The sequence below is a fragment of the Coregonus lavaretus genome (genome assembly GCF_964263955.1).
Source record: "Coregonus lavaretus genome assembly, contig: HAP1_SCAFFOLD_3657, whole genome shotgun sequence".
Taxonomy (NCBI): domain Eukaryota; kingdom Metazoa; phylum Chordata; class Actinopteri; order Salmoniformes; family Salmonidae; genus Coregonus; species Coregonus lavaretus.
In genome coordinates, this window is record NW_028165037.1 from 17,501 (window position 1) to 40,000 (window position 22,500).

Below are 22,500 nucleotides of genomic sequence, written 5' to 3' on the forward strand. Positions count from 1 at the left end.
GAAGGGGAGGACCATCCTCCTCAGTCAATTCAAAAAGTTATCTTTTTTAGATACTAAATATATTCACGTCACCAAATAATGTATTATAACACACTGTTTTGCAATGAAGGTCTACAGTAGCCTCAACAGCACTCTGTAGGGTAGCACCATGGTGTAGCCAGAGGACAGCTAGCTTCCGTCCTCCTCTGGGCACATTGATTTCAATACAAAACCTAGGAGGCTCACGGTTCTCACCCCCTTCCACAGACTTACACAGTAATTATGATGACATCCGGAGGACGTCCTCCAACCTATCAGAGCTCTTGCAGCATGAACTTACATGTTGTCCACTCAATCAAAGGATCAGAGAAGGAATCTAGTACTGAAAGCATAAGCTACAGCTAGCTAGCACTGCAGTGCATAAAATGTGGTGAGTAGTTGACTCAAAGAGAGAGAAAGACAATAGTTGAACAGTTTTTAACAAATTAATTTCTTCAAAAATGAAGGAGAAGCAAGAGAGAAATAGAGAGAGAAAGTCATTATTTTGTTCACGTTCAGTTTCACTTTGCTAGCAAATGCGGCTAGCTAGTTTAACCTACTCAAACACCCTGCTCACAACAGAGGGATGCTATGTTAGCTGGCTGGCTATGATTATCCAACACAACACTGGAACTCAAGGTAAGATTTTGGTTTTACTAATTTTATTGCCACCGGGGGCCGCCGGTGTAACTGCTAAACTGCTAACTGACTATACACTGGAAAGTTACTGCATGATTGTAGTGGGTTTACTAACGCGTTAGCTAATAAAGCTATGTTGACTATGACGTAGGCAGGTTTGATATGGTTTGGCTTGGAAAGGTTTTTTCGCCTGGTCACATACAGCTGATGTGTTGTGCATTGAAGTCCATAAGCGAAGGGAAGAGGTGAAAGGAGGAGAGCGCATAACGAATATGTGAGAAGGAGGATAACGTGGCTGCTATGAAACTGTGAACTGTGTTTACGCGTGATCGGGGTGTATTCATTCCACCCCATTCTGTTGAAAAAAGTTTCTTAAACAGAAGCAAACGGAACAAAACTGGGATAAACACACCTGCATTTGTCCAATAGAAACTATTGTTTGCAACTGTTGGACTCATGATTACACCCAATATCAGCTAGATGCAGGCAAGAGTTGCTCAAGGCGGTATTGAATGTCACTGTCTGTCACATCAAATTTGTCTCTTGACCTGTGTGCACCTACAGTGAGGGAAAAAAAGTATTTGATCCTCTGCTGATTTTGTACGTTTGCCCACTGACAAAGAAATGATCAGTCTATAATTTTAATGGTAGGTTTATTTGAACAGTAAGAGACAGAATAACAACAACAAAAAACAGAAAAACGCATGTCAAAAATGTTATAAATTGATTTGCATTTTAATGAGGGAAATAAGTATTTGACCCCCCTCTCCCAGGTGTCTTTTATACAGGTAACGAGCTGAGACTTCTAATGACTTTTTTTTAATCTTTAACACATTTTATTCTAGGTAGCTAGTTATGTATCGGTAGCTATCAAGTAAACACAATTTTAACACTCTTAAAGGGAGTGCTCCTAATCTCAGCTTGTTACCTGTATAAAAGACACCTGTCCACAGAAGCAATCAATCAATCAGATTCCAAACTCTCCACCATGGTCAAGACCAAAGAGCTCTCCAAGGATGTCAGGGACAAGATTGTAGACCTACACAAGGCTGGAATGGGCTACAAGACCATCGCCAAGCAGCTTGGTGAGAAGGTGACAACAGTTGGTGCGATTATTCTCAAATGGAAGAAACACAAAAGAACTGTCAATCTCCCTCGGCCTGGGGCTCCATGCAAGATCTCGCCTCGTGCATCAAAGGGACGATGGACGGGGCCATGTACCGTCAAATCTTGGGTGAGAACCTCCTTCCCTAAGCCAGGGCATTGAAAATGGGTTGTGGATGGGTATTCCAGCATGACAATGACCCAAAACACACGGCCAAGGCAACAAAGGAGTGGCTCAAGAAGAAGCACATTAAGGTCCTGGAGTGGCCTAGCCAGTCTCCAGACCTTAATCCCATAGAAAATCTGTGGAGGGAGCTGAAGGTTCGAGTTGCCAAACGTCAGCCTCGAAACCTCAATGACTTGGAGAAGATCTGCAAAGAGGAGTGGGACAAAATCCCTTCTGAGATGTGTGCAAACCTGGTGGCCAACTACAAGAAACGTCTGACCTCTGTGATTGCCAACAAGGGTTTTGCCACCAAGTACTAAGTCATGTTTTGCAGAGGGGTCAAATACTTATTTCCCTCATTAAAATGTAAATCAATTTCTAAAATTTTTGACATGCATTTTTCTGGATTTTTTTGTTGTTATTCTGTCTCTCACTGTTCAAATAAACCTACCATTAAAATTATAGACTGATCATGTCTTTGTCAGTGGGCAAACGTACAAAATCAGCAGGGGATCAAATACTTTTTTCCCTCACTGTACGTAGTAAACTTTAATTCATAGGCTAGGTTGTAGCAACCTTATGATGGGTATAGGGAACATTTTAGTATCATGTAGTAGCCTAAACCTATCGATGTTACATTGAGCTGGATGAATGGAATATGAATGACAGATCCAATATGCTGTAATAGAAATAAGGCCATGCTCATGAGATTTGTTTGTTGTCGTCCTCCCTCATCTTAAACGGCACTGACCGCCACTGGTGCAGACAAAAATAGTGCGTCCTCCCCAAATGATATCATTACTCATGTCTGTACAAAATGAAATAACATAATTCAAAATACTACACCAGAGAGTATGATTATGTAATTTCCTCCTTCTGGCTAGATCATCTTGTACAATCTGTGCTCCTCCTTTTCGCAGGCTGAGATTATATGGTTGCATTCAAGACAAGGTTGTTTTTTCCCAGCAGAGTACCCTGTCATTTTTGTGGTATTGCATTAAAGATTCTGCTAGTAGCTTTATCATAAAGGGGATTTTCTTGGTGAAAAAATTGCTTCCCCAAACTTGAAACTCACGCACCACCTATGGGAGGAGAGACAGAGATGGAGGAGAGACAGAGACAGAGGAGAGACAGAGACAGAGGAGAGACAGAGACAGAGGAGAGACAGAGACAGAGACAGAGACAGAGGAGAGACAGAGACAGAGACAGAGGAGAGACAGAGACAGAGGAGAGACAGAGACAGAGGAGAGACAGAGACAGAGGAGAGACAGAGAGAGAGATAGAGGAGAGACAGAGAGAGAGATAGAGGAGAGACAGAGAGAGATAGAGGAGAGACAGAGACAGAGGAGAGACAGAGGAGAGACAGAGGAGAGACAGACAGAGATAGAGGAGAGACAGAGACAGAGATAGAGGAGAGACAGAGATAGAGGAGAGACAGAGATAGAGGAGAGACAGACAGAGAGGAGGAGAAATAGACTGTATAGGCCTAGATGAGGTAAAGAACGACACCTCTAGTGACAGGTGAGTGTCCCCAGAGAGAGGGATCAGAGATGGAGGAATGGACTGATCTGTCACAGAGTTGGTAAGAGAGAGAAGGATAGAGGGATGTTAATATGATTGCTGAATCGTACCAGTCCCATCAGATTAGGTATCCCCAGGGCTCTGTCTATCTCCTCCAGGCCATCAGAGTCCTTCAGCACGGTGTAGAGCTGGGACATCAGGGCCCCCTCATCACCAGGACCCCCATCACCAGGACCCCCATCACCAGGACCCCCCAGCAACACCTGCTGCTGCTGCTGGGGAGCATACACAGACCTGGAGAGGGGAGGGAGAGAGGAGAGGGGGAGGGAGAGTGAGAGTGGAGAGGGAGAGGGGGAGGGAGAGGGGGAGGGAGAGGGAGAGAGGAGAGGGGGAGAGAGAGAGGAGAGGGGGAGGGAGAGGGAGAGAGGAGAGGGGGAGGGAGAGAGGAGAGGGGGAGGGAGAGAGGAGAGGGAGAGGGAGAGGGAGAGGGAGAGGGAGAGGGAGAGAGGAGAGGGGGAGGGAGAGAGGAGAGGGGGAGAGAGAGAGGAGAGGGAGAGGGAGAGGGAGAGGGAGAGAGGAGAGGGGGAGGGAGAGAGGAGAGGGGGGGGAGAGAGGAGAGGGAGAGGGAGAGGGAGAGAGGAGAGGGAGAGGGAGAGGGAGAGAGGAGAGGGGGAGGGAGAGAGGAGAGGGAGAGGGAGAGGGAGAGGGAGAGAGGAGAGGGGGAGGGAGAGAGGAGAGGGGGAGAGAGAGAGGAGAGGGAGAGGGAGAGAGGAGAGGGAGAGGGAAAGGGAGAGAGGAGAGGGGGAGGGAGAGAGGAGAGGGGGAGAGAGAGAGGAGAGGGGGAGGGAGAGGGAGAGAGGAGAGGGGGAGGGAGAGAGGAGAGGGGGAGGGAGAGAGGAGAGGGGGAGGGAGAGAGGAGAGGGAGAGGGAGAGGGAGAGGGAGAGAGGAGAGGGAGAGGGGGAGGGAGAGAGGAGAGGGGGAGGGAGAGAGGAGAGGGAGAGTGAGAGTGAGAGGGAGAGGGAGAGAGGAGAGGGAGAGGGGGAGGGAGAGGGAGAGAGGAGAGGGGGAGGGAGAGAGGAGAGGGGGAGAGAGAGAGGAGAGGGGGAGGGAGAGGGAGAGAGGAGAGGGGGAGGGAGAGAGGAGAGGGAGAGGGAGAGGGAGAGGGAGAGAGGAGAGGGGGAGGGAGAGAGGAGAGGGGGAGAGAGAGAGGAGAGGGAGAGGGAGAGGGAGAGGGAGAGGGAGAGAGGAGAGGGGGAGGGAGAGAGGAGAGGGGGAGGGAGAGAGGAGAGGGAGAGGGAGAGAGGAGAGGGAGAGGGAGAGGGAGAGAGGAGAGGGGGAGGGAGAGAGGAGAGGGGGAGGGAGAGAGGAGAGGGAGAGGGAGAGAGGAGAGGGGGAGGGAGAGAGGAGAGGGGGAGAGAGAGAGGAGAGGGAGAGGGAGAGAGGAGAGGGAGAGGGAGAGGGAGAGAGGAGAGGGGGAGGGAGAGAGGAGAGGGGGAGAGAGAGAGGAGAGGGAGAGGGAGAGAGGAGAGGGAGAGGGAGAGGGAGAGGGAGAGAAGGGGGAGGGAGGGAGAGAAGGGGAGTGAGGGAGAGAAGGGAGGGAGGGGTAGAGGGAGAGAAGGGAGGGAGGGGTAGAGGGAGAGAAGGGGGGGAGAGGTAGAGAAGGGGGGAGGGAGGGAGAGAAGGGGGAGGGAGGGAGAGAAGGGGGAGGGAGAGAAGGGGGGGAGGGAGAGAAGGGAGGGAGAGAAGGGGGAGGGAGGGATGGAGAGAAGGGGGAGGGAGGGAGATAAGGGGGGAGGGAGAGAAGGGGGGAGGGAGAGAAGGGAGGGAGGGGTAGAGGGAGAGAAGGGGGGAGGGACAGAAGGGAGGTAGGGAGGGTGGGGTAGGGGAGAAGGTTAAATGACCATAAGTTATTTTGACCACTTCTCTGTGCTGTTGTTGACTGATCCAAACCGTTTTTAAAGTGGTTGGTCATTTGGTATTTGCTTAGTGCAAGTGACACAGAACTAGAAGAGTTGCTCTTGCGCCAACAGACATCAGTTTTGGAGTTGAATGTGTGAGAGCTTCTGGTAAAGTAGCTGTAGTAGGACAGAGGTCAGTGTACCGCAAGTAGTGATAGCACTGCTGAGGCCAGTGTAAGGTAGTGTCAAGTAGTGTCAAGTAGTGTCAAGTAGTGTCAAGTAGTGTATGTACTGAGGGATGTTTACCTGTTCTGGTTGAAGGGTGTCTGCTCAATGGGCATCATGCTGTCTGGCCATGGAGCCGTCTGATTGGGTGGAGCCTGTTGCTGGGTGAACTGGTGTGCCCGCATGCCCATCTCTTTAAAAAGAGAGAGAGATTCAAATAATATAACTTTATTAACCCCATGCCCATCTCTTTAAAAAGAGATATTCAAATAATATAACTTTATTAACCCCATGCCCATCTCTTTAAAGAGAGAGAGATTCAAATAATATAACTTTATTAACCCCATGCCCATCTCTTTAAAGAGAGAGAGATTCAAATAATATAACTTTATTAACCTCATGCCCATCTATTTAAAGAGAGAGAGATTCAAATAATATAACTTTATTAACCCCATGCCCATCTCTTTAATGAGAGAGAGATTCAAATTAATATAACTTTATTAAACCGCATGCCCATTTCTGTTAGAGAGATTCAAATTAATATACACAAAAGTATGTGGACACCCCTTCAAATTAGTGGATTGGGCTATTTCAGCCACACCCGTTGCTGACAGGTGTATAAAATCGAGCACACAGCCATGCAATCTCCATAGACAAACATTGGCAGTAGAATGGCCTTACTGAAGAGCTCAGTGACTTTCAACGTGGCACCGTCATAGGATGCCACCTTTCCAACAAGTCTGTTCGTCAAATTTCTGCCCTGCTAGAGCTGCCCCAGTCAACTGTAAGTGCTGTTATTGTGAAGTGGAAGCGTCTAGGAGCAACAACGGCTCAGCCGTGAAGTGGTAGGCCACACAAGCTCACAGAACGGGACCGGCGTGTGCTGAAGCACATAGAAATCATCTTTCCTTGGTTGCAACACTCACTACTGAGTTCCAAACTGCCTCTGGAAGTAACATCAGCACAATAACTGTTTGTCGGAAGCTTCATGAAATGGGTTTCCATGGCCGAGCAGCCGCACACAAGCCTAAGATCACCATGCGCAATGCCAAGCATCGGCTGGAGTGGTATAAAGCTCGCCGCCATTTAACTCTGGAGCAGTGGAAACGCGTTCTCTAGAGTGATAAATCACGCTTCACCATCTGGCAGTCCAACAGACGAATCTGGGTTTGGCGGATGCCAGGAGAACGCTACCTGCCCCAATGCATAGTGCCAACTGTAAAGTTTGGTGGAGGAGGAATAATGGTCTGGGGCTGTTTTTCACGGTTCGGTCTAGGCCCCTTATTTCCAGTGAAGGGAAATCTTAACTCTACAGCATACAATTACATTCTAGCCGATTCTGTGCTTCCAAATATGTGGCAACAGTTTGGGGAAGGCCCTTTCCTGTTTCAGCATGACAATGCCCCCGTGCACAAAGCGAGGTTCATACAGATATGGTTTGTCGAGATCGGTGTGGAAGAACTTGACTGGATTGCACAGAGCCATGACCTCTAACACCTTTGGGATGAATTGGAACGCCGACTGCGAGCCAGGCCTAATCGCCCAATATCAGTGCCCGACCTCACTAATGCTCTTGTGGCTGAATGGAAGCAAGTCCCCGCAGCAATGTTCCAACGTCTAGTGGAAAGCCTTTCCAGAAGAGTGGAGGCTGTTATAGTAGCAAAGAGGGGACCAACTCCATATTAATGGCCGTGATTTTGGAACGAGATGTTCTTTATTAACCCCCATGTCCATCTCTTTAGAGAGAAAGATTCAAATTAATATAACTTTATTAACCCCCATGCCCATCTCTTTAGAGAACTTCAAATTATTATAACTTTATTAAACCCATGCACATCTCTTTAGAGAGATTCAAATTAATATAACTTTACTAACCCCATGTCCATCTCTTTAGAGAGAAAGATTCAAATTAATATAACTTTACTAACCCCATGTCCATCTCTTTAGAGAGAAAGATTCAAATTAATATAACTTTATTTACCCCCATGCCCATCTCTTTAGAGAACTTCAAATTAGTATAACTTTATTAACCCCATGTCCATCTCTTTAGAGAGAAATATTCAAATTAATATAACTTTATTAACCCCATGTCAATCTCTTTAGAGAGAGATTGAAATTAATATAACTTTATTAACCCCCATGCCCATCTCTTTAGAGAACTTCAAATTATTATAACTTTATTAACCCCATGCTCATCTCTTTAGAGAGAAAAATTCAAAGTAATATAACTTTATTAACCACATGCCCATTTATTTAGAGTGACATTTTCAAATGAATTTAACTTTATTAACCCCCACGCCCATCTCTTTAGAGAGAGACATTCAAACTAATACATAACTTTATTAACTCCATGCCCAAACCAGACTGAGCTGCTAGAGAGATATGATGATTGGTTAGCCAGCGTGTCAGTGTGTTGTTCCTCTGACTGGCCAGCAGGTGTCAGCTTTGTACCTTTACTATATCCTCGATTCCAAAACCTTTTATTTTCAAAACTATCTGTGGACTTCTACATGCTGAAAATGTATTTCAATAAATTGGTTTCCATTGACAACACCAATATGTTACATCACTTGGTGTTAAGATAGACTGATCTGTGAAGTGGAAGGGCATTAGAACTAGATATTCTAGAGCAGCCCTGGCGCAGAACTGGGCATTCTAGATATTCAGTCTCTCACCGTTGGCCATCATCTGCGACTGCAGCAACTGCCTGGGTCCGGGTCCTGGTTGACCGTTGGGTCTCATGGGGCCCCCAGGGACTCCAGGGCTGGGCCCCATACGGCTGTGCATCGTCCCCTGCTGACCTGGGGCCCCTGGAGGAGGGACCGAGGCTGAACCGCTCTGACCCGGGCCCCCAGGACCCCAACCCCCCTCTTCCTGCTGCATACCCTGCCGAGGACCACCCATTAGACCTGGGGGGGGGGGGGGGAGCGAGAGGTGGTTGGAGGGAGGGAGAGAGAGAGAGGGGGAGATAGATGGAGGAGAGAGAGGGGGAGATAGATGGAGGAGAGAGAGGGAGGGAGAGAGAGAGAGGGGGAGATAGAGAGGGGGAGATAGATGGAGGAGAGAGAGAGAGAGAGAGAGAGAGAGAGAGGGAGAGAGAGAGAGGGGGAGAGAGAGAGAGAGAGAGAGAGAGAGAGAGAGAGAGAGAGAGGGAGAGAGAGAGAGGGGGAGATAGATGGAGGAGAGAGAGGGAGGGAGAGAGAGAGAGGGGGAGATAGATGGAGGAGAGAGAGGGAGGGAGAGATCATGTGAGTGTGTGAAGGTGTGATGAGGAGTCAGAGGGAACAAGTGAGGGGTGAAATATAACAGAAGTCACCACCATTTTGTTTACACTTCTCCAATCTGCAAACATCTGTTTGTCAAAGTGCCAAACAGCCAAGGCTCAGAGGCTCAGAGGTTGTTTTCATTGCTGTGGGCCCGTCTGTGAGTCAGAGTGAAAGTGAGAGGAGAAGAGCTGGCTGTGTGTGTGTCTGTGTGGGTGACCCCGACTCCCTCCACTTCATGCACAGAAACAGGAAGTGACTCACTATGACATGTCATCAGTGTGACGTGTCATCGGCCCCCACAGAGAGAGAGAAGAAAAGCTGACGTGCCAAATGATAGCTTATCTTCTCATCAAAAGAGGCAGTGAGTGTTTTCCGTTGAGTTTGTTTCTTTGAGTGCTGACTTTGATGACTCCTGACAAGGGAAACCCCTTACTACAGCATGAAGAGGTCAAGGGTCAAGAGCGTCTGCTAAATGACTAAAATGTAAATGTTTGTTGATAGCTTGAGTATTTACAAATCAAGTGTAAGCCTTTGCTCTGGCGTCTCCACCCACCTGCGAGGTTGGCCTGGTTGGACATCATGGCGGCGTGGTTTCCCAGGATGCCTTGCTGCTGCTGTAGTGTGTAGGGGCTGGGGGTCCTCATGGGGGGGTACTGGCCCTGGGGGGGCCCTAATGGGGGCTGGCCCCCTGACATGTTCATATCCAGGGATACACTCCTCATAGGTAGACCCCTACCTGGCCCCAGGACTACAGGCCCCCTCTGACCTCCGTAGTCTGGGGGGGGGGGGGGGGGGGGGGGCGGGAGAGAGAGAGAGAGAGAGAAAAAGAGAGAGTTGAGAGAGAGAGAGAGAGAGAGAGAGACAGAGAGGGAGAGAGAGAGAGAGGGAGAGACAGAGACAGAGAGAGAGACAGAGAGAGAGACAGAGACAGAGAGAGAGAGACAGAGAGAGAGAGAGAGAGAGAGAGAGAGAGAGAGAGAGAGAGAGACAGAGAGAGACAGAGAGAGAGAGAGAGAGAGAGAGAGACAGAGACAGAGAGAGAGAGAGAGAGACAGAGAGAGAGAGAGAGAGAGAGAGAGAGAGAGAGACAGAGAGAGACAGAGAGAGAGAGAGAGAGAGAGAGAGAGAGAGAGAGAGGGAGAGGGAGGAGAAGAGTTAAAGATTGTGCAGGTGTGGTGACAAATTTAAGATGAATAAGATAAGCTAATAATCTACACTGTAACATCCTCTACACTGTAACATCCTCTACACAGTAACATCCTCTACACTGTAACATCCTCTACACTGTAACATCCTCTACACTGTAGCATCCTCTACACTGTAACATCCTCTACACTGTAACATCCTCTACACTGTAACATCCTCTACACTGTAACATCTACACAGTAACATCCTCTACACTGTAACATCCTCTACACTGTAACATCCTCTACACTGTAGCATCCTCTACACAGTAACATCCTCTACACTGTAGCATCCTCTACACTGTAGCATCATCTACACTGTAACATCCTCTACACTGTAACATCCTCTACACTGTAACATCCTCTACACTGTAACATCATCTACACTGTAACATCCTCTACACTGTAACATCCTCTACACTGTAACATCCTCTACACTGTAACATCCTCTACACTGTAACATCCTCTACACTGTAGCATCCTCTACACTGTAACATCCTCTACACTGTAACATCCTCTACACTGTAACATCCTCTACACTGTAACATCCTCTACACTGTAACATCCTCTACACTGTAACATCCTCTACACTGTAGCATCCTCTACACTGTAACATCCTCTACACTGTAACATCCTCTACACTGTAACATCCTCTACACTGTAACATCCTCTACACTGTAACATCATCTACACTGTAACATCCTCTACACTGTAACATCATCTACACTGTAACATCCTCTACACTGTAACATCCTCTACACTGTAACATCTACACAGTAACATCCTCTACACTGTAACATCCTCTACACTGTAACATCCTCTACACTGTAACATCCTCTACACTGTAACATCCTCTATACTGTAGCATCCTCTACACTGTAATATCCTCTACACTGTAACATCCTCTACACTAACATCCTCTACACTGTAACATCATCTACACTGTAACATCCTCTACACTGTAACATCCTCTATACTGTAGCATCCTCTACACTGTAACATCCTCTACACTGTAACATCTACACAGTAACATCCTCTACACTGTAACATCCTCTACACTGTAACATCCTCTACACTGTAGCATCCTCTACACTGTAACATCCTCTACACAGTAACATCCTCTACACTGTAGCATCCTCTACACTGTAACATCATCTACACTGTAACATCCTCTACACTGTAACATCCTCTACACTGTAACATCCTCTACACTGTAACATCCTCTACACTGTAACATCCTCTACACTGTAACATCCTCTACACTGTAACATCCTCTACACTGTAACATCCTCTACACTGTAACATCCTCTACACTGTAGCATCCTCTACACTGTAACATCATCTACACTGTAACATCCTCTACACTGTAACATCATCTACACTGTAACATCTACACAGTAACATCCTCTACACTGTAACATCCTCTACACTGTAACATCCTCTACACTGTAACATCCTCTACACTGTAGCATCCTCTACACTGTAACATCCTCTACACTGTAACATCCTCTACACTGTAACATCCTCTACACTGTAACATCCTCTACACTGTAACATCCTCTACACTGTAACATCCTCTACACAGTAACATCCTCTACACTGTAACATCCTCTACACTGTAACATCATCTACACTGTAACATCCTCTACACAGTAACATCATCTACACTGTAACATCCTCTACACTGTAACATCCTCTACACTGTAACATCCTCTACACAGTAACATCCTCTACACTGTAACATCATCTACACTGTAACATCCTCTACACTGTAACATCCTCTACACAGTAACATCCTCTACACAGTAACATCCTCTACACTGTAACATCCTCTACACTGTAACATCTACACTGTAACATCATCTACACTGTAACATCATCTACACTGTAACATCCTCTACACTAACATCCTCTACACAGTAACATCCTCTACACTGTAACATCCTCTACACTGTAACATCCTCTACACTGTAACATCCTCTACACTGTAACATCCTCTACACTGTAACATCCTCTACACTGTAGCATCCTCTACATTGTAACATCCTCTACACTGTAACATCCTCTACACTGTAACATCCTCTACACTGTAACATCCTTTACACTGTAACATCTACACTGTAACATCCTCTACACTGTAACATCCTCTACACTGTAACATCTACACTGTAACATCATCTACACTGTAACATCATCTACACTAACATCCTCTACACTGTAACTTCCTCTACACTGTAACATCCTCTACACTGTAACATCCTCTACACTGTAACATCATCTACACTAACATCCTCTACACTGTAACATCCTCTACACTGTAACATCCTCTACACTGTAACATCCTCTACACTGTAACATCTACACTAACATCCTCTACACTGTAACATCCTCTACACTGTAACATCCTCTACACTGTAACATCTACACTAACATCCTCTACACTGTAACATCCTCTACACTGTAACATCATCTAAACTGTAACATCCTCTACACTGTAGCATCATCTACACTGTAACATCCTCTACACTAACATCCTCTACACTGTAACATCCTCTACACTGTAACATCATCTACACTGTAACATCCTCTACACTGTAACATCATCTACACTGTAACATCATCTACACTGTAACATCCTCTACACTGTAACATCCTCTACACTAACATCCTCTACACTGTAACATCCTCTACACTGTAACATCCTCTACACTGTAACATCCTCTACACTGTAACATCATCTACACTGTAACATCCTCTACACTGTAACATCCTCTACACTGTAACATCCTCTACACTGTAACATCCTCTACACTGTAACATCCTACTGTAACATCCTCTACACAGTAACATCCTCTACACTGTAACATCCTCTACACTGTAACATCCTCTACACTGTACATCCTCTACACTGTAACATCCTCTACACTGTAACATCCTCTACACAGTAACATCCTCTACACTGTAACATCCTCTACACTGTAACATCTACACTGTAACATCCTCTACACTGTAACATCCTCTACACTGTAACATCATCTACACTGTAACATCCTCTACACTGTAACATCCTCTACACTGTAACATCCTCTACACTAACATCCTCTACACTGTAACATCCTCTACACTGTACATCCTCTACACTGTAACATCCTCTACACTGTAACATCCTCTACACTGTAACATCTACACTGTAACATCATGTACACTGTAACATCCTCTACACTGTAACATCTACACTGTAACATCATCTACACTGTAACATCCTCTACACTGTAACATCACTGTAACATCCTCTACACTGTAACATCCTCTACACTGTAACATCCTCTACACTGTAACATCCTCTACACTGTAACATCCTCTACACTGTAACATCCTCTACACTGTAACATCCTCTACACAGTAACATCCTCTACACTGTAACATCCTCTACACTGTAACATCCTCTACACTGTACATCCTCTACACTGTAACATCCTCTACACTGTAACATCCTCTACACAGTAACATCCTCTACACAGTAACATCCTCTACACTGTAACATCCTCTACACTGTAACATCTACACTGTAACATCCTCTACACTGTAACATCCTCTACACTGTAACATCCTCTACACTGTAACATCATCTACACTGTAACATCCTCTACACTGTAACATCCTCTACACTGTAACATAATCTACACTGTAACATCCTCTACACTGTAACATCCTCTACACTGTAACATCCTCTACACTGTAACATCCTCTACACTGTAACATCCTCTACACTGTAACATCCTCTACACTGTAACATCCTCTACACTAACATCCTCTACACTGTAACATCCTCTACACTGTACATCCTCTACACTGTAACATCCTCTACACTGTAACATCCTCTACACTGTAACATCTACACTGTAACATCATCTACACTGTAACATCCTCTACACTGTAACATCTACACTGTAACATCATCTACACTGTAACATCCTCTACACTGTAACATCATCTACACTGTAACATCCTCTACACTGTAGCATCCTCTACACTGTAACATCATCTACACTGTAACATCCTCTACACTGTAACATCCTCTACACTGTAGCATCCTCTACACTGTAACATCCTCTACACTGTAACATCCTCTACACTGTAACATCCTCTACACTGTAACATCCTCTACACTGTAACATCCTCTACACTGTAGCATCCTCTACACTGTAACATCCTCTACACTAACATCCTCTACACTGTAACATCATCTACACTGTAACATCCTCTACACTGTAACATCTACACTGTAACATCATCTACACTAACATCCTCTACACTGTAACATCCTCTACACTGTAACATCCTCTACACTGTAACATCCTCTACTACACTGTAACATCCTCTACACTGTAACATCATCTACACTGTAACATCCTCTACACTGTAACATCCTCTACACTGTAGCATCCTCTACACTGTAGCATCCTCTACACTGTAACATCCTCTACACTGTAACATCCTCTACACTGTAACATCCTCTACACTGTAACATCCTCTACACAGTAACATCCTCTACACTGTAACATCCTCTACACTGTAACATCCTCTACACTGTAACATCCTCTACACTGTAACATCCTCTACACTAACATCCTCTACACTAACATCCTCTACACTAACATCCTCTACACTGTAACATCCTCTACACTAACATCCTCTACACTAACATCCTCTACACTAACATCCTCTACACTAACATCCTCTACACTGTAACATCCTCTACACTGTAACATCCTCTACACTAACATCCTCTACACTGTAACATCATCTACACTAACATCCTCTACACTGTAACATCCTCTACACTAACATCCTCTACACTAACATCCTCTACACTAACATCCTCTACACTGTAACATCCTCTACACTGTAACATCCTCTACACTAACATCCTCTACACTAACATCCTCTACACTAACATCCTCTACACTGTAACATCCTCTACACTGTAACATCCTCTACACTGTAACATCCTCTACACTGTAACATCATCTACACTGTAACATCCTCTACACTGTAACATCCTCTACACTGTAACATCCTCTACACTGTAACATCCTCTACACTGTAACATCCTCTACACTGTAACAAGATGCTGATGGACTGACTACTGACATTCACTGAACAGCTGTTTATGAGTGCTGCTTTTTGTGTATGTCTCTGTGAGTGAGTGAGTGTGAAATGAGTCCTTTGAGTGTTTCTGTCTGTGTGTTTTGTATGGGTCCGTGTTATGTAATGTCTTTGTATGTGCCTGTCTGATGTGTGTTTGTGGGCGCGTGCATTGTATGTGTGTGTGTGCGTGTTTACATGTGTGTATCTGAAATGTGTGCGCGCGTCTCCCTTTGTGTGTGTGTGTGTGTGTGTCTCCGATGTGTGTGTGAGCCACTCACTGCCTGGACCCATGCCTGGCTGTTGCTGCTGTGTTGCCATGGCGTTGGGGTTGCCAGGGCTGGTTTCCTGGGTGATGTGCAATATGTCGTTGATGATGGTCTGTTTGTCCAGGGAGGAGGGTAGGGAGACGGGCCGCGGCTCACAGAACAGCTGGGGCTGGACACACTGCAGCTCATCTAGGATGTCATCCAGCTCTGATGACTAGAGGAGAGACAGGGAGGACGGTTAGAAGACGACGTACATTTGACTCATTTATCAGACTCTCTTATCCAGAGACTCTACAGTAGTGAGTCATTTATCAGACGCTCTTATCCAGAGAGACTACAGTAGTGAGTCATTTAGCAGACGCTCTTATCCAGAGCCACTACAGTAGTGAGTCATTTAGCAGACTCTCTTATCCAGAGCCACTACAGTAGTGAGTCATTTAGCAGACGCTCTTATCCAGAGAGACTACAGTAGTGAGTCATTTAGCAGACGCTCTTATCCAGAGACTCTACAGTAGTGAGTCATTTAGCAGACGCTCTTATCCAGAGCCACTACAGTAGTGAGTCATTTAGCAGACACTCTTATCCAGAGACTCTACAGTAGTGAGTCATTTAGCAGACGCTCCTATCCAGAGCCACTACAGTAGTGAGTCATTTAGCAGACACTCTTATCCAGAGAGACTACAGTAGTGAGTCATTTAGCAGATGCTCTTATCCAGAGAGACTACAGTAGTGAGTCATTTAGCAGACTCTCTTATCCAGAGCCACTACAGTAGTGAGTCATTTAGCAGACGCTCTTATCCAGAGCCACTACAGTAGTGAGTCATTTAGCAGACACTCTTATCCAGAGCCACTACAGTAGTGAGTCATTTAGCAGACGCTCTTATCCAGAGAGACTTACAGTAGTGAGTCATTTAGCAGACGCTCTGATCCAGAGAGACTTACAGTAGTGAGTCATTTAGCAGACGCTCTTATCCAGAGCCACTACAGTAGTGAGTCATTTAGCAGACGCTCTGATCCAGAGAGACTTACAGTAGTGAGTGCATCATTTGAATATTTGTTGGTACTGGTCCCCTGTGGGAATCGAACCCACAAGCCTGGCGTTGCAAGTGTCATGCTCTACCAAATGAGCCGACACAGGACCATTAATTAATTAATTAATTAATTCATTCATTCATTCATTCATTTTCACACACACACAAATTTGAACATCACATAGTATCACAACAACACAAATGTTTCCATTAAAGGAATCCAGCAGAGGGAGAGAGAGGGAGGAGTGCTAGAAGACGCATCACAGCAGGCTAATTAAAGGAATCCAGCAGAGGGAGAGAGAGAGGGAGGAGTGCTAGAAGACGCATCACAGCAGGCTAATTAAAGGAATCCAGCAGAGGGAGAGAGGGAGGAGTGCTAGAAGACGCATCACAGCAGGCTAATTAAAGGAATCCAGCAGAGGGAGAGAGAGGGAGGAGTGCTAGAAGACGCATCACAGCAGGCTAATTAAAGGAATCCAGCAGAGGGAGAGAGAGAGGGAGGAGTGCTAGAAGACGCATCACAGCAGGCTAATTAAAGGAATCCAGCAGAGGGAGAGAGGGAGGAGTGCTAGAAGACGCATCACAGCAGGCTAATTAAAGGAATCCAGCAGAGGGAGAGAGAGGGAGGAGTGCTAGAAGACGCATCACAGCAGGCTAATTAAAGGAATCCAGCAGAGGGAGAGAGAGGGAGGAGTGCTAGAAGACGCATCACAGCAGGCTAATTAAAGGAATCCAGCAGAGGGAGAGAGAGAGGGAGGAGTGCTAGAAGACGCATCACAGCAGGCTAATTAAAGGAATCCAGCAGAGGGAGAGAGGGAGGAGTGCTAGAAGACGCATCACAGCAGGCTAATTAAAGGAATCCAGCAGAGGGAGAGAGAGAGGGAGGAGTGCTAGAAGACGCATCACAGCAGGCTAATTAAAGGAATCCAGCAGAGGGAGAGAGAGGGAGGAGTGCTAGAAGACGCATCACAGCAGGCTAATTAAAGGAATCCAGCAGAGGGAGAGAGAGAGGGAGGAGTGCTAGAAGACGCATCACAGCAGGCTAATTAAAGGAATCCAGCAGAGGGAGAGAGGGAGGAGTGCTAGAAGACGCATCACAGCAGGCTAATTAAAGGAATCCAGCAGAGGGAGAGAGAGGGAGGAGTGCTAGAAGACGCATCACAGCAGGCTAATTAAAGGAATCCAGCAGAAATCCCTGTTTCATCTTTAAAGCAACATGTTAATACATTCTTACAGTTTTTGCCCATTGCTTACACACTAAAACCGAATGCTTAGACCAAAGCCTCAATACCTAAACTCCTTGTAGCATACCGTAAACACAGTGTAACCATAGCTTAAACACAGTGTAACCATACCGTAAACACAGTGTAACCATACCTTAAACACGGTGTAACCATACCTTAAACACAGTGTAACCATACCTTAAACACAGTGTAACCATACCTTAAACACAGTGTAACCTAGCTTAAACACAGTGTAACCATACCTTAAACACAGTGTAACCATACCTTAAACACAGTGTAACCATACCTTAAACACAGTGTAACCATACCTTAAACACAGTGTAACCATACCTTAAACACAGTGTAACCATACCTTAAACACAGTGTAACCATACCTTAAACACAGTGTAACCTAGCTTAAACACAGTGTAACCATAGCTTAAACACAGTGTAACCATAGCTTAAACACAGTGTAACCATAGCTTAAACACAGTGTAACCATAGCTTAAACACAGTGTAACCATAGCTTAAACACAGTGTAACCATACCTTAAACACAGTGTAACCATAGCTTAAACACAGTGTAACCTAGCTTAAACACAGTGTAACCTAGCTTAAACACAGTGTAACCATACCTTAAACACAGTGTAACCATACCTTAAACACAGTGTAACCATACCTTAAACACAGTGTAACCATATCTTAAACACAATGTCAACTTTGCACTTTGTTTGCAATTCTGTAACATACTTATTGTGAAACACTACACACGTTTTCTTACATTAGACACTTTGTTCAAAAAACGAAATCACCTGTTATCATTGGGAAAACACTCTGTTCAAAATGCAAAAACTCATCTGGCAATTGTCTGCACTTACATACACACCTGAAAACATTTACACAGAAAACAGAACACCAATCAGTCTGAGCCTTAGCACTACAAATAGGCCTCAGGTGAGCCATTTTATCAGAACTTTGCAAGCATGGAGGCAATGAGAGTCAGAGTAAGAGGAGGACAAAGAGAGAGAGAGGAGTCGGACGAGGAAGAGGACGTGGAAGAGGACGTGGAAGAGGACGAGGACCAGTGCGGAGACGTATATCAGATGACATCAGGGCTACTCTGGTGGACCATGTGATAAATCATGGCCTGTCCATGAGGGAGTCTTGGCAATAGAGTCCACCCTGACCTCAGTCGCTACACAGTAGCATCGATAATAAGGACTTTCCGACTGGAGAACAGGTATATCTTCAAGTTTCTACTCCAGAATGTACCTACTGTATGTGTCACATGATTCTGTATCATATTACAGTATTACTGTACTAACTATACAAAAATGGGTAGTGCTGTGAAGTACTGTATATGTAAAGGAATACCATTGTGATGTTGCAGTACTGTGAACAGTTTGAAAGTACAGTATGTGAAAAATAACCTAACCAATGACATCTTGTGGTGGCATTTTCTACAGAATGGTTGGACGACCTCCTCAAGGTGGAAGGGAAACGGCTCTTCACTCAACAACAAGAGCTTGCCATCATTGAAATGGTGCGAGAAAATAATGCAAATCCGACTTTGTGAGTTGCAACAACGCATAATTGCAAATGGAAATGAATTCAACAATATCAACAGGGTCAGCATTTCTACACTAAGTGGCATCCTACAGAAACATAACTTCAGAATGAAGCAGCTGTACAGGGTGCCATTTGAGAGGAACAGTGTCAGGGTCAAGGATCTGCGCCATGATTATGTGCAGGTACACCATAATTTGCAAATAAATTCATTAAAAATCCTACAATGTGATTTTCTGGATTTTTCTTCTTCTCAATTTGTCTGTCATAGTTGACGTGTACCTATGATGAAAATTACAGGCCTCTCTCATCTTTTTAAGTGGGAGAACTTGCACAATTGGTGGCTGACTAAATATTTTTTCCCCCACTGTATGTGTCACTTTACATACTATATATTGTGATGTGGGAATGTGGGTTTATGCTGCCACCTGCCCCGCCTGTAGCTTGTAGTTTTTGTCTATACTCACCCAACCCAGACCCTACTTGTGTGAAAATATAGACATTGTAGTTACTATATGTGTTTTCAGTAACACTATTCAATATTTTCTGTTACAGACAGTTCTGGAGTTTGATGCCGCCGAACTGCCGCATGAGTTCATCTACGTGGATGAGGCAGGCTTCAATCTGGCCAAAACCAGGCGTCGGGGGCCGTAACGTAGTTGGACAAAGGGCTGTTGTAAATGTCCCTGGGCAGCGTGGGGGAAATATCACCTTGGGTGCTGCAATTAGTGTCCAAGGAGTCCTGCATCATCATGCCACTCTAGGTCCCTACAATACAGGACAGATCATTGCATTTCTAGATGCACTACATGCAGTTGTGCAGGACAGACCACAGCAGCCCAGGTTTGTTGTCATCTGGGATAATGTTAGTTTCCACCGGGATGCTCTGGTCCGAGATTGGTTCAACAACCATAATCATTTCACAGTTTTATACCTGCCCCCTTACAGCCCCTTTCTAAATGCAATCGGGGAATTCTTTTCAGCGTGGCGGTGTAAAGTATATGATCGGCAACCACATGCCCGCATGACTCTTCTGCAAGCAATGGAAGAGGCATGTGGAGACATTGAGGTGGGATCAATCCAAGGGTGGATTCGGCACACAAGGCAATATTTTCTCCGATGCCTAGCCCGCGAGGACATCGCCTGTGATGTTGACGAGGTCTTGTGGCCAAATCCGAACAGAAGGCGTGATCCATAAGCCCCCCCGCCCCCCACCACACACACACGTCCACACACACGTACACACACACACAAAACAAGTATATGTTTTTTCCCCCAATAGCAATTTATCCAGTAATTGTTTTGTTTTTTTACTTTTGTTTTGTTGCTAAATTTGATGTTAAGAATGTTTGTTTTTTTGTAAAAACGTTTTTGTAAATACTGTTTGATTACTGCAGAAATTCTACTTTTGAGTTTTACAGAAGACAATGACAATAAAATGACAATAAAAATAGAAACTCAGAGACTGCAGTGTTTTATATAAAGCCCATCAGTGTGTTGCTGCTGATATGAAAGAGTCATTCAAATGTTGCTTGTGTGTATGGTTTTGTTGCAAGAATTTCATTTTTAGAAAGGAGTGTTAAGTTTTGATTGCAGTGTTTCATTTTGGCATATAAGTGAGTTGTTAATCTCCAAGTGCTATGTCTGATTGGCTTGTGTGTTGAGTTTTGACATAATGAGCCAAATTCTGCTAAAAGTGTGTAAGCAATAGGCAAAAACTGTACTACAGGCCTGAAAATTTACCACTGTCATTCTATCTAGGCCAGCCAGCAGGCTTCACATTGGAGGGCGAGCGAGCGCGGCCCCTTTCTTTCTCCTGAATGGATATTATGATGATGTTTAAAGCACATTCAGGCCCATTAGACACAAGACGGTATACGTAAAAAAATAAATAGGGCATTTCACTCAGCCAAGCTGGCACAGGACATATAGAGACACAGCTATGAGAACACAGTGGTAGTGTGTGTGTGTGAGTGTGAGTGTGAGTGTGAGTGTGAGTGTGAGTGTGTGTGTGTGTGTGTGTGTGAGAGTGTGTGTGTGTGTGTGTGTGTGTGTGTGTGTGTGTGTGTGTGTGTGTGTGTGTGTGTGTGTGTGTGTGTGTGTGCGTGAGCGTGAGCGTGAGCGTGAGCGTGAGCGTGTGCGTGTGCGTGTGCGTGTGCGTGTGCGTGAGTGTGAGTGTGAGTGTGAGTGTGAGTGCGTGTGCGTGTGCGTGTGCGTGTGCGTGTGCGTGTGCGTGCGTGTGCGTGTGCGTGGTATATTCAAGCTAAAATGTTTGACATGTTTTACCTAGATGATATGAATGATTCATAATATCAGAAAATATTGAATGGGAAGTCTGGACTTTATGTTTTGTGCCAATTGAACCTCTTACTGGTTACTGTGTAATACTGTTGTCTAGGGCAGATCAACATAAGACTACATTACCCTTCATTCATAGCTTTGAACTCATTCAACTACTACCAGCCTGCACTTCCCACCTAGCTTTGAACTCATTCCACCCAGTCTCTCTCCACACACAGCAGAAATAATAATAATAATAATAATAATAATAATAATAATAATAATATGCCATTTAGCAGACGCTTTTATCCAAAGCGACTTACAGTCATGTGTGCATACATTTTTACGTATGGGTGGTCCCGAGGATCGAACCCACTACCCTGGCGTTACAAGCGCCATGCTCTACCAATTGAGCTACAGAGGACCAGAGGAATAACAGTGAGGGTAGTCTACTGTAGGTAGAGAGCAAAACACACATCCACATCAAAACACACATCCACTTCCACATCAAAACACACATCCACTTCCACATCAAAACTCACATCCACTTCCACATCAAAACACACATCCACTTCCACATCAAAACACACATCCACTTCCACATCAAAACCCACATCCACTTCCACATCAAAACACACATCCACTTCACACATCCACTTCCACATCAGAACACACATCCACTTCCACATCAAAACACACATCCACTTCCACATCAAAACACACATCCACATAAAAACACACATCCACATCAATCTACACACATCACCCCATAATAACACGTTTTTAAAACTTGAGACATCTGTGGCATTGTGTTGTGTGACAAAACTGCACATTTTAGAGTTGCCTTTTATTGTCCTCAGCACAAGGTGCACCTGTGTAATAATCATGCTGGTTGAGAGAATGCCAAGAGTGTGCAAAGCTGTCATCAAGGGAAAGGGTGGCTACTTTGAAGAATCTCAAAT

General features: G+C 45.1%; 1 protein-coding gene across 1 annotated transcript in view; it reads right to left on the reverse strand.

The window, feature by feature from the left end:
- The window catches only part of LOC311116368 (nuclear receptor coactivator 2-like), a gene marked incomplete at both ends in the record, with an annotated part of 46,188 nt that overhangs the window by 9,043 nt on the left and 14,645 nt on the right, over positions 1–22,500 (reverse strand). The window contains 5 exons of the mRNA XM_084191453.1: positions 3,559–3,742; positions 5,654–5,765; positions 8,248–8,481; positions 9,392–9,613; positions 15,452–15,653. Of these exons, the coding sequence (XP_084047579.1) occupies positions 3,559–3,742; positions 5,654–5,765; positions 8,248–8,481; positions 9,392–9,613; positions 15,452–15,653 (954 nt within the window). The remainder of the gene's footprint in view (positions 1–3,558; positions 3,743–5,653; positions 5,766–8,247; positions 8,482–9,391; positions 9,614–15,451; positions 15,654–22,500) is intronic.